This window comes from Equus caballus, chromosome 18, assembly GCF_041296265.1.
Source record: "Equus caballus isolate H_3958 breed thoroughbred chromosome 18, TB-T2T, whole genome shotgun sequence".
Lineage (NCBI taxonomy): Eukaryota > Metazoa > Chordata > Mammalia > Perissodactyla > Equidae > Equus > Equus caballus.
In genome coordinates, this window is record NC_091701.1 from 54,291,278 (window position 1) to 54,304,237 (window position 12,960).

A 12,960-nucleotide genomic window follows, 5' to 3' on the forward strand; every position below is an offset into this window, starting at 1 on the left:
CAGCCCAAAGTCATTCTAAAGTTACTAAGCAAACTACCCACAACAGGGACCCCTTCCTGTTGAGTGGGTGGAAAGATGGCAGGTGTAAATCTCTTAAGAATGTGCTAAACAACCCACAGCTTGTATATAAAAGCTTCTGCTTTTGGAGGGAAATTTTACAGTAAAGGTGACCTTTTATCAAACAGTTCTGGTAAATAAGTACAAGCTGCACTAACTTAGAAATTATCCAGGAAAATGTTTAAGTTGTATGAGATGTAAAATTTAATCATGTAAATTAGGTCATCAGGAAATCTATAGCACTTAGTGAGTTTTCACTGAATGGTTTTAGAAGCTAAGGAAATAGAGGATAACAGGGCTGATTCATTCAAGTTACTGAACAAACCAGTGAAACGAACGCAGCAGCACACTTAAAAAGAGGTAACAAACACGGGCAAGATGAGTATCTGTTAGAGATGTTTATAATTTCTTTTTTGTGTGTGTGAGGAAGATTGGGCCTGAGCTAACATCTGTTGCCAATCTTCCCCTTTTTGCTTGAGGAAGATTGTCACTGAGCTAACATCTGTGCCAATATTCCTCCATTTTATGTGGGATGCCACCACAGCACAGCTTGATGAGCGGTGCTAGGTCCACTGGGTGCTAGGTCCTGGGATGTGAACCTGTGAACCCCGGGCTGCTGAAGCAGAGCACGCAAACTTAGCCACTACGCCACCAGGCTGGCCCCTAGATGTTTATAATTTCTCATTGAAAGAATCTAATTATTATAATATAACACTCAACTTTGAGCATTTTTGACTGGTTGTAGTAACTTGAAGGAGATCCAACAAGAGTTAAGAATTAACTCAGGAGGCCATAGAAAAACTGTTAAGTTCTCATAACTTGAGTGAGGAAAGGCTCAGGAGATGGCTATGACTTAGCAGTCTCTGAGAGGTCTAAATATTAGGGAGAAAAAGAAATGACTCCAAATATTAAGGGGAATGTGATGGAGCAAAAAGCATAAGATGAAAATTACCAATCCAAATCATTCAGCATGAGATCTAAGGTGAGGATTTACTGAAAGTGGAGAGCTGATTCTTTTATAAATGCCCACAAAGTTAGTGTGTGAGCATCAGGGGAAGGCCAGTTTGTTGCTTGATAGTCTCCACTTGCTTTGGACCCCAAAATGCTATTGCCCTTCTAAAGCCACCCGAGCTGATTTTTGTTCCACAAAATTAAATGAATGGGGATCTTGCCACCAATGATTATTTCCCCACCAAAACGCTAAAGCCTCTGAAATAGCAATTGTGAAAGAATTTCTAATAGCTTCCGTTTCCAACCCTCAACCCAGTAATTTAAGAGTTATTTTATTTGTTTAATTAGCCCATATACAGAAATCTTCCAAAACTGCAGCTGGCTTGGAAAATTACAATTTGGTCTTCCGTTGGCCTGGTTCTTTCGAGCTGAGGAACTAATATTTATCTTCCATCTTCCTCTTTCCATCTGGTTTTCCCCAACGGCTTTCAATTACTAATCCTTTCTGTGGGTGATAAGATGGAAGGACAGATGAGATTCACACAGATCATTTCCTGGGCCCAGCTGAGTTTTCTTTAATCATTACAAGCATGAGATTCTCTATGGGGTCCAGATTGTCCCCACACACGACTGACCACCACGAATTTGGGGAGATGCCACTCTGCCATCTTGGCTTGTTTGAATATATCCCTAAAGAGGTACACCTAGTCACCACCCTCACAAACTATGTCATGTCACAAAGACAATTTTTCTCTACCTCAGATGGTTTATCTGTGGAATGAGGAACGGCCCTCCCTACCTCATAGAGACAATCTAAAGATTGAGTTCTTAAAGAGAAAAACATAGAGTACCAAATCAAGTTGAATTACTACACTTTTCTTTCTCAGGCTCAGGACTAATTTATATTAAGGCCTTGGATCTGGCTGAATTCATAAAATATACTCATTTATTTATTTGTTCATTTAGTCAGTCAACAACTGTTTATATAAAACTTAAGGGGCCAAATCAAAAGTGAAATAATATTGAGGCATTAAAGCCTTAAACCTGGGAGGGAATGTCAGAATGTCATATTAATTTCTAATCCATGATTCTGAAAAATTAGTGTTCTTGTCTACAAGAGTGTTTTCTATGATTTACTGGGCTATCACAGTAGCAAACTCAGATCAGAGAAGTACAACTTAATATTTATTGAACTCCTGTAATACTAGACAGATGATACAGGCAGCCTGCCTCCTGCTATCAAGACATCTAAGTGTTAATTAAATAGGGTAGAAACAATGAAAACATTTAAATGTAAGTTCTTTCAGGTGGGGCTTATTTCTTGTATATCTTTCATCAGGCTAGGCTCTGATTCCTTACAAACAGGAGGCATGCAATAAGTGCTGAATTAAATGCAAGTAATTTTGATAGAGATGAGTTAGTTCATGGAGACCTAAGAAGAAATGGGGACAATATTTCTGCCATGCCCTTAACTTGTCTAAATTCCAAGGTACCTTTTGAGTAACAAGAATTTGTTTATAAAGAACGCTCATGAAAGGCTATTTAGAATATGAAGTGTGAAGATATTAAGGCAAAGGAAGGAGAGAATTTGCCCAGCTGGAGTTAAGAGAATAGGCAGACTTAGAAGTTGGGGAAATTTGAGAAATCCTAATGGGCTCAACATGGAGTGCAGGTTCAATAAAAGTTCACTGACAGGCGGAGAAGCAGAAAGAAGGCTTCACTTGTCTTACACTCAGGGAAGCAGAGTTAAAATATTGGTCAATACTAAAATGCAAATACCACAGGAAAATAACATATTTTAGCCATAAAAGTCATTAGCGCATTATTGAGCAAAGACACATGCTTACTAATTGAACACAATTAGAGGTATCACAGCATAATTAAAAGAGAAACTCCACCTTCTTGATGAATCAATTAGGAGCCTTTTGATGTCATCTAGCGTACCAGAGGGCAGTTGGAGTACTGAAAAGATGGATCTTGAAGAGAAAGCTGAACATGTTGTTTCTAGCAAAGGCTGGGGGAATAGTACTCAGACCCATGAATGGGCATCTGGTTGATGATTGCTCTGACCCCAGAGTGCAATAATGTATCACACTGCCCTCTAGCTTTCCAAGTAAGGCCACTTCGTGAAATCTCATTAACATCTATAACCACCAGTGCGATGGCATCCACAGTCTTCATCTAGAGACTAGGGCAAATTGAGCCCCAAGGAGGTTAAGGCTTGCTCAAGACCACACAGATTAATACATACTTATATAGTTATATAGTGACCGTGCAGGCTTTTTCCCCTTAAACTCTATTGATTTCTTTCTTTCTCTTTTTTGAGGAAGATTAGCCCTGAACTAACATCTGCCACCAATCCTTCTTTTTGCTGAGGAATATCGGCCCTGAGCTAACATTCGTGCCCTTCTTCCTCTACTTTATATGTAGGACGCCTGCCACAGCATGGCTTGATAAGCAGTGTGTAGGTCCACACCCGGGAGCCAAACCAGTGAACCCCAGGTCACCAAAGCAGAATGTGCGAACTTAATCGCTGTGCCACTGGGCTGGCCCTCTACTTGATTTCTTAAGATGTTTACAGAGGAGGATAAACCCACATTAGAAATTCTGTGTGGAATTGTAGTCTTCCTCTTAAATAACAAATTGGACTTTTAATGCAAATAAGTGACTCTGGCCCATCTGGCAGTTCTCTAATAGCCTGTTCACCCCTGGAACAGCTGATCCTAACCTTGAACAAGCCAGAGTGGAGACTTGAATGTGTAAATGTGACTGGGGGAGAGAGGGATGGACGCGGTTAAGGCCGGGCTAAGAAGGAGGAGAAGAGGAGCAGAGCGTGGGGAGGAGCCGGGAAGCAGAAGCAAAGACCCCAAAGCCTGGGAAAGCACGAGGTCGAGAAATCAAACACAGTTTCCGCAGCTTGCCTCATGCCACCCACTCCTCTCATACTTTTACTTTTATAATGATTAAGTTTAAGCGTTGGCCTTCCTGCTGATTTCTACATTGAGATTATATGGATGCAGATAATGTGCTATATATTTTTGAAAGCAAATTCAGAAGATCTGCTTTGTGGGAGACTAAGACAATTAGCAGACCAGACTGCCTGTGCTCCTTTTGCTACTCCAGGGACAAAGACTCCTGTCATTTTATGCAGGTTTCCAAAGAAGGCCAGCAGTTATGGCAGTTTTGGGCAGGGCCCCAATTACATTTCCACTTGAAATTTCGCAAGGCTTTTCAATACGTATGCAGTCTGATGATCCCCAAAGAAGTCTTTAAGTAATGGAATTTAAATGTAAAAGAAATTCCTTAAGAACCAATTAATCCAACAGTAGGCCAAGTACTGCATTCATCCCCAAATTCCAGAGGAAGAACACACACACACACACACACACAGAGCCTATCTGGTTGGGCGAAGTTTCATAAAACCAACAGAGTGATTCTGCACATTTGCACACCCCTGCCATCACAGCTCATCCTCACACGTGAGGCAGGTTTGGAGCTGAGATGACTCAATCCAGAAGTAAAGAGGTTCTGGCTAGATTCAGAGTTCTGACTGACTGACAGTACAGTTTCTGAAATGTAAATTCTATGTTTTATTTGACATTTTATATTATTAACAGCTATATGAGACATTTTCTAAAGCATGGTTTTTGGGGATTTAAAATCACATTATTAACAAGTAAAATTATCATAAAAACTATTGCATTCAGCCATTGGTCCAGTATCTGTTGAAGTAAATATATTAAAATCACTACTTGGAAGAAGGAACTATTCAAATACAGTTCCAAGATAAATTTTTTAAAAGTAACTAAAAAAAAAAAAGTAACTAAAAGCTGGGTTCTTGGCCAGTCTGGGCTGCTAAAGTTAAGGCGCCTGCCCCCCACCTTTTTTGGTGAGGAAAATTGGCCCTGAGCTAAAATCTGTTGCCAGTCTTCCTCTTTTTGCTTGAGGAAGATTGTCACTGAGCTGACATCTGTGCCCATCTTCCTTTGTTTTATGTGGGATGCCACCACAGCATGGCTTGACAAGTAGTGCTAGGTCGTGCCTGGGACCTGAACCTGCCAACCCTGGGCCAGCAAAGCAGAGTACATGAACTTAACCACTACGCCACTGAGCAGGCCCCAAGTTAAGCCATCTTTAAAGAGAAGGAAGTCTGGCTTTTCAATATACTGCAATTTCATGACTAAATGTCTCTCAACATTTAAAAAAAAAAATTTTAAAGTCTCTCATCGATATTTCACACTGAAGAAGCAACTTAAAGAGTTAATGAGAAAAATGACATAGATATTGCTTGGAAAAAAAGTTTTCCCATCACAATAGGCCACCATATTTCCTAGGGACAACCAAGAATCTTTAGGATTTACTTCCTGTGGCCAAAAAAACATTATGGCCATAAAACCATCCTTCCAACCTTCCACAAAAGCTCAGATGCTCAACTTACTCCTTAAGGACTGAAAAAAAATGCACATGGAATTTTCCTCCTTCAATATTACAACAAGCAAAGACCTTAAGAGATTATCTGGTTCAAAATTTGCCAGAGTGGGTTTCGTGAAACATTATTTTCCTGAAATGTTTTGAATAGTGGCAGGGTGACTCAGATAAGTTTGAGAGCACTCTTGGAGACTCACAATGCACACTAGGCCATTAACAAAGCTGGGAAGCCTAAAGAAAAGCAACAGCTAAGTGTTTTTTTTTTAAAAAAAACAATTTTTATCAAATCTATTTCAGCACAGAACTCTTTCAGCAGTAAGTATTTATTATAATCCTGTAAAATCAGTGTTTTGTAGAAAATCTCTTGTCATACATGAAGAAACTCAAGTTCAGACAGGCTAGGGGATTGTCTCCATAAGCTAAAACCAGACCTCACTTTTCAAATCCCACTTCGGGGCTCTTTCTAGTCCTATATTATTTCCTAAAACACCTCCCCTCCTTGAAGGATCACAGATTGTAAGATCCTTGGAGATCATCTAGTCCAAAACCCAACTGTTCAAAGTAGGGAAATGCAGTCTCAGGGAAGTGAAGCAATTTCCCCAAAGGGGCACACAAAATCAACTCCTACAGTCGAACTAGAACCCAGCTCTTAATTCCAACACTAGTATCCTCTTTAGGATAGCATACTAACTCCTGCAAAACCAACACTTTTTGCCTCTGCGGAAAAGGAATCCCAGACCAGAAGGGCTTTCGCTATTCAGGACCCCGTAAAATATTTACTAAACCACACTTGTGTCAATAGGTATTTTAAATCAATTAAACATGATTGTCTTTACTTACAAATGTCATCCACTGTGACAGGGAATCAATGTTTCAAGCTGTTGAACAGGTCATCATCCCTGTCCTGTTGGATGACACCTGTAAATAAAATAAATCTATTTTTGAGTGAGTAGATTTTAAGCCAACTAGATTTAAGATGCATGCAGTTTGAAGCAAAGAATAAATGATTCTTTTTTCTTTGCCAGGAAACATTCGCCCTGAGCTAACATCTGTTGCCGATCTTCCTCTTTTTTCCCCCACTTCAAAGCCCCAGTGCATAGTTGTATATTCTAGTTGTAAGTCCTTCTAGTTCTTCTATGTGAGCTGCCGCCACAGCATAGCTATTGACAGGGTAGTTTGGGTCTGTGCCTGGGAATCAAACCCAGGCCGCTGAAGCAGTGAGGGCATCGAACTTTAACCACTAGGCCATCAGGGCTGGTTCTAAAAATGATTCTTAATAATGTACTGTTGGAGAGAGATTTTTTCCAGAACCAGTTATTTCACTATGTAGCTATCACTGGCCATCAGCACAAGAGAATCCAGGTAATGTAACATGTAATGTTGCCAGAATTCATAAGAAATCATGGATCCTAGAGCTAAAAGTGGTCCTCTGGGTATTATCTACCTCAGTCTCTTGCATCTGTGAATATTATTTTCACTTTGTAGGAGGGACAACTAAGGTCCTGTGAAGTTAAATGAGTAGCCCAATGTTAAATAGCTAAGTGTCTTTAGCTCAAATCCCTTGATATTGAAAAGTACATACAGAACACATTAGCAAAGGCTACTCTACCATTAGGCTGATCAAATTCAAAAGACTCATAGGTACACATTTTAAAAAATATTCCACAAACGTTAACTTAGAATATTCTAGCATATCTGTATAAAACATAATATCAGTATTAGATATTTAAATACAAACATTACTGAAAAATGCCAAGAATGGAAAATAACCAAAAGTGAGAAAATGGGAGTTAGAGAGTTGAAAAGAACCATATTAAATACAGCATGCCATTTAGGATTCTAGATTCTGGTTATTCCAAAAAAAATTTGTGGTTCCTAACAAACAAGAGTTTATAAAAAACCATTTTCTACAAATTTTCTACACTCTGTAATTTAAAATGTTGGTTTGTCTGTAGCCACAAAATACCACTCTAAGTAAGATCTGCCAGAAACTGAAATTTGGGCTGGACAATGAAAATTTAAAATTTCCATTCTGTACCTAACTACTCCAAGATAACTGGAAGTATTTTAGGATAGGGCCTTGAGGTACCAGGGCTGCTACAATAACATTACCACCAAACTCAGATTGAGCGCTGCCCAGGTGCCAAGCACTGTCTATTTTACATGTGCTCTCTCATTCCATCAATCCTCACAACAACTTCATTATCATTACAGTTTCACAGATAAGAGCATCAAAGCACAGAGAAATTAAGTAACTGGCTGAAGTTCATTCAACTGGTAAAATGGTAGAATCTGCACATACATCTATTTGGTGACAGAATCCAAGCTCAAACCACTATACAATACTGTATTGCTTTAATACGGCAACTGAAGAGTCTTGAAAATCTAAGAATGAATTAACACAATTCTAATTAGAATACATAAAGTTGCCCCAATTAAATCCCACACAATATAAAGCATCAGGAAATTATTTTTCTTGGAGGTGAGGGGGAGGGAGGGACAATTATCACCTTAATGCCAAGCAATTAAAACTTCTGATGTTAACCTTACAAATATTATAATTAAAAATAACAAATGAAAAACTTAAATTGTCTTTTATAGTTAAAGAAAGTAAACCTTCCTCATTCAATTACGTCTTAAGAGGCCACAAAGAGAGAAATCCTCCTCTTACTCAAGACTGACTGATTCTCAACATAGTATAAGTTATTGATGGAGTGAATTTAATCATGCACATTTTAAAAATATGGATATATATCATTCTGCCAAAGAACAGAGCTATTTATAAACTGAATTACCTTTAAGGGAAACAAAAAAGTAATTTTGATAGATAATGCAACTCCTCAATTTCTTATGTAATATAACTATCTTTTCTTGATCATAAGTTATGCTTCTGACCAAAACCCCTGAACTTTTTTACAAGGGGCCATTTTCCAACATATTTTTAAAACTTTGAAACTGATCAAACAGGAAATAATCAGGAGTACAAAAATATACCTGACATATTTTAACTGAACAAGAATTAGAAATTTGCAAAGCTCAGCAGCACAGAAACTACACATTAAGGAAAACGCATATCCTTTTGAAGCTGTGAGAAGTCAATCTCAGCTGACCGTGGAGAAGTCAATCTCTTCGGGCAACAATGGCTTTCTTACAAGGCCCCCAAACAGAAGAAGATAAAGTGTGGTTTCATGGTAGCTTACCCTTTTCTCTGATACCCCATCCTGGCCTGTCGAATCTTTCTCATCATGTGTCTCTTTCAGGACTGGCATATGTTTTTGGTATGCTGGCTCTCTGTTTAAGGTTGTGTATCCTATGTGCTCATAAATGGGGTTTATCGTCATCTTGGCAATGTATTCTGCTGCCTTGGTTTCAATATAGAGAGTAATCAATCCATCAGTCACCAGGTCGTGGATGGACTCAAAGCGCTTCTCCCCAACAAAGTGTTTTCCATCGTAGTAGAGCCTGAAGTTTCTGGTTTGACTTCCAAATCTGCCTCAATGAAATGGGAAAGATGTTTTTAAGAAAAGTAAGCAAGTGAATTCTTTCTGAAAAGAAAAAAAAAAAAACTATCGCTTTTTTTTTGTGTGTGTCTTCTTTGTTTGCTCAATAAACTGTGGTTAATTTCCATGAATTGTCTGGAATACAGAAAATTAAACTTTTGAACACAAAGAATAAACCTGCAACAACTAAGAATAACTCGCCCAAAGGATGTCTGCTCTAGAAGGAAAACTGTATTCTTATTTATCTTTTTAAGCTGCCTCATTATGCCTGTAGGAAAAACAGGGGAAAATAAACCTCACATCCTATTAGAACACATTCTATATTCAACTGGTCAACTCCATAATACATGAAATTTCTATATGAACATGTTCTCTTCAGGTTGATCAATAAAAATATTCAACGTACTTTACAGCCCAGAATTCATGTCCTTTAACGGGAAACCCCATTTAAGGCTCCTCTGAGTGTGATGTTAGCAATTATCTGAAGTCGAGCCGATTCCAGAACCTGAGTCATACGGTAGGGCAGGACGGCACAGAAACACACTTTTGCTATTTCTAGCCTTGAGCCAAGGACTTGTTCTTCCCTTTCACACAGTCATTCTTCTGCTTGTTGAGTCTGGGCAAGAAATGTTCGCGATACATACGGCACATAAGTCATAAACTACTGGACTCCAGAAATTCTGCTTTCACTTTTGAGTCATGTTTGGTGACATACTTTAAAAACTGGAGAATGGTTTATTTTTACGATAACTTCAGCTATTTTGCTTGCTGTAGCAAAGTTCAGAAATAAATCCAAGCTGGCATGACTAGCATCAGTGTCCTGGCACAAAGACAAGGCAAGAACGTGCACTGATTTTAATGGAAGCTGATGCCAAAAGGCACCAAGGGCCAGTGACATGGTCTCCCGAAGGTAGCCCCAAGTGAACCTCATTAAAAACTAAATATATCAGGGGCCGGCCCGGTGGCACAGTAGTTAAGTTCACACATTCCACTTTGGCAGCCTGGGGTTCACCGGTTCAGATCCTGGGTGCAGACATGGCACCAGGTGGCAAGCCATGCTGTGTGTGGTAGGACTTCCACGTATAAAGTAGAGGAAGACGGGCGTGGATGTTAGCTCAGGGCCAGCCTTCCTCAGCAAAAAGAGGAGGATTGGCAGCAGATGGTAGCCCAGGGCTAATCTTCCTCAAAAAAAACCCCAAAAATCTAAATAAATCAGAAAGGATATATTTAATTTCCTTGTTAAAAATACACAGACTAGAGATGAACAAAAACGCTAAAATAATAGCTGCTTAAGTAAAGCGTTTAAACAGGACTACAAATTTATGCAATAATATTATTCTGGTATAGGTTATATTCCAGAAGGACAGGAGTTAGAAACAACTTCAGATTTCACTTTTAATGTCCTTAAAAAAGAAAACAAAATATTTTTTAAATAATTGTCTGAGGTAACCCTGTTTCTGTAGTTCAAATTAGACTTTAATAATTATTTAATCTAGAACCCAACATTCTATTCATGCTGGTCCTTCTTCTAAAATAAAATTTATCCACTTTTTGGTTCTTTAAAAGCAATTAAATTTTGATTTACGCTCAAGTGAATGATCTACATAATTCCACTTTCCCATTCTCCATTTTCCTCCAATGTTAAAGACATATTTCTTTCAAGTAAATTTTCATTATAATGTAAGCGTAAAAAATTGGAAGGTAAAATTTCTACGCCAAAGTTAAATATAAAAGTTTTTTTTCAGTTTAATATACTGCTTTTATTATTTCCTCTTTGTTAATATACATTATCCGTCATTGAGAAGTAAACATGAAAAGCCACTTTATAAGTTTTATAATGTTCTTACAACAATAAACACTCATAGCATTGTTTAACACTAAGTCCCTTTATATTTCAGTTGTATTCAGAGGCATTTCAATGAGAGATGAGACCATTTTACTCCTGCAGGGGCTTCTGATTTTACGGTGGCCATTTCCACAATGAGCATGGCACTTAGTAAAGACTATCCAAGCAATGGCGCCAGGCATTTGACACTCGATTGTCTTCTGAAATCCGAGAAGTATGAGAGGACAGGGCAGAAGGGAAGATGGCTGAACCAGCCTCACCTGGGTTGGGATGGTCAGCCTGAAAGAGCGGACTCTAGGGTTAGACTTTCTGACACTTTACAATGTGGCTATTTCTAATCCATCCAAGGGGAGGATTTCCTGGCTACCTCTAAGTTATTGGGTGAAAAAGTCTAAGTAAGTTTGTCCTTTTCTCTTTCTCAACTCAGTGACTTCAAGAGCCACTGCATGGTTCCCAGTTCCTCCCCAGCCGGCGCTTCTGCTCTAGACATCCAGTCCAATCGAATTTCCAGTCTTAAGGGAGCTGATCAGACAACTAAAATAACTCATAACGAGTTAATTAAAACTTAAGCTCAAAGGACAAGAATATGAATTTCTACTTTGGAATTATGATTGATTTTTCTTTAAAAATTGCATTATTTTTACTAAAGGAACTGTAGGCTTTCTTTGCCTACTCTGAATTGCCCTCTCTTTTACTTTGGAAGTTACATAGAGAATAGCATCACAGCACAGACAGAGACATGTTCCCTTCCTTGATCTGAAAGACAGGACAGAAAATCTTTGAGCAAGGTGGGGGACGGATATATCTGTTCTAGGAAAAAGAGCCATAAAAAGGAAGATGCCAAATCTAAGGACAAAAAAAGAGTCCTTCCTTACAAAAGTTCACCACTCACAGATTGTCATTTATGCAACAAACATTTAACAAGATCCCCAGGAGCCTTGTTAAATATTAGGCGGTTCATAATAACGTTCCTGTTCCCTCAGTAGCCTCAATGGGAAATAGACAAACATAAAAACAAGTCAATACAAAGACAAGATGAGCTGAATTTTAAAAAGTCCATCTTTAGATTGATTTCTAAAAAACCATTATAAAAATGTATAAAAACCTTGTTCTTATATAGAAAAATTACATTTCTGTACAGTGATTCTTGAAATCAAGTGACTTCAATATCTTCCTCACATTATGAAACCAAGAAACTCACTGTTTAATAAGATCTCAGAGCATAAACACTTGAGCTGACATAAGATGTCAGAGCATCTTCCCATGTGCAAGTACAAAAGCACCCCTGCCATCCTGAAATAGGGTTAGGACAGGGGCAGGCAAGTGTGGGTCCTACGTGTTAACAGAAAACCTCTGGCTCTGGCCGCAGACAGAGTAAGTTTAAATTCTGGATTTGCTGCTCGTTAGCTGGGTGATTTGGGGAAAATCGTTTTTCAGATTTTGCATCTAGAAAACAGGAATAACATTACCCTACCCTACGTGGTTATGAGGATTACATAAGAGTATTCAAGTCAAAGCTAAGTACACAGCAAGTTCAATGAACGGTAGTTCCCTTTCTCCTACTCTGCTCGCTTAGGCCTCTGCAGAGAATAACAGAAGGAGTTATCAAACAATAAAGTAAAACAGAAAAGATGTTCAATAAATATGCACTGAAGGGGGTTGAATAAATAATGGGTACCACTGGTTGTACAGGAATATCTCTGCAAAGGTTGATTTTATAGTCAACGAAAGGCCAGGAGGAGGTCTTTGTGAATTTTTCTTCTGGATGTCCTTGGCTAAGTTTACACTCCTTGGTTAAACAGAGTGAGACTACAACAGAAGGCAAAGAGTGGAGAAGGAGAGAAGCAAGGAGTCTTTCCACTGCGCCTCAGGAGTTAGGTCTCTGACTTCAAAGGAGAAAGGTGAGTAATTATAGCCAGATTGACAGCAGGACACGCTAACTGGATCTAGTGACAATGGCTGAATTCTAGACTGCGGAGTACTGATCTGTACAAACTGTTAAAGCTAAACCATTTTCCCTCCATTTTTATAGGAAAATTTTCTTTTTATCTTTTCTTATATTTATTATCTGCCTCTGCCCTTGCTTTTTAATAGCTGTTCATTCTTTGGTGAACACGTCTGAAACTGTATAGACCCTACTCTCACCTAGATAGAGTTCAACAAAATAAAAATGCGTTT

The 12,960-nt window shown here is 38.6% G+C and overlaps 1 protein-coding gene across 6 annotated transcripts in view; it reads right to left on the reverse strand.

The window, feature by feature from the left end:
* Window positions 1–12,960, reverse strand: part of CHN1 (chimerin 1) — a 184,901-nt gene that overhangs the window by 68,481 nt on the left and 103,460 nt on the right. For 5 of the 6 annotated variants that reach the window (XM_070241265.1, XM_023622028.2, XM_070241266.1 and 2 more), the window contains one exon: window positions 8,637–8,925. In XM_070241265.1, coding sequence (XP_070097366.1) covers window positions 8,637–8,925 — 289 coding nt within the window. Of the gene's footprint in view, window positions 1–6,276; window positions 6,350–8,636; window positions 8,926–12,960 lie in introns of those variants that run through there. The other variant, XM_023622030.2, reaches the window with a different exon arrangement.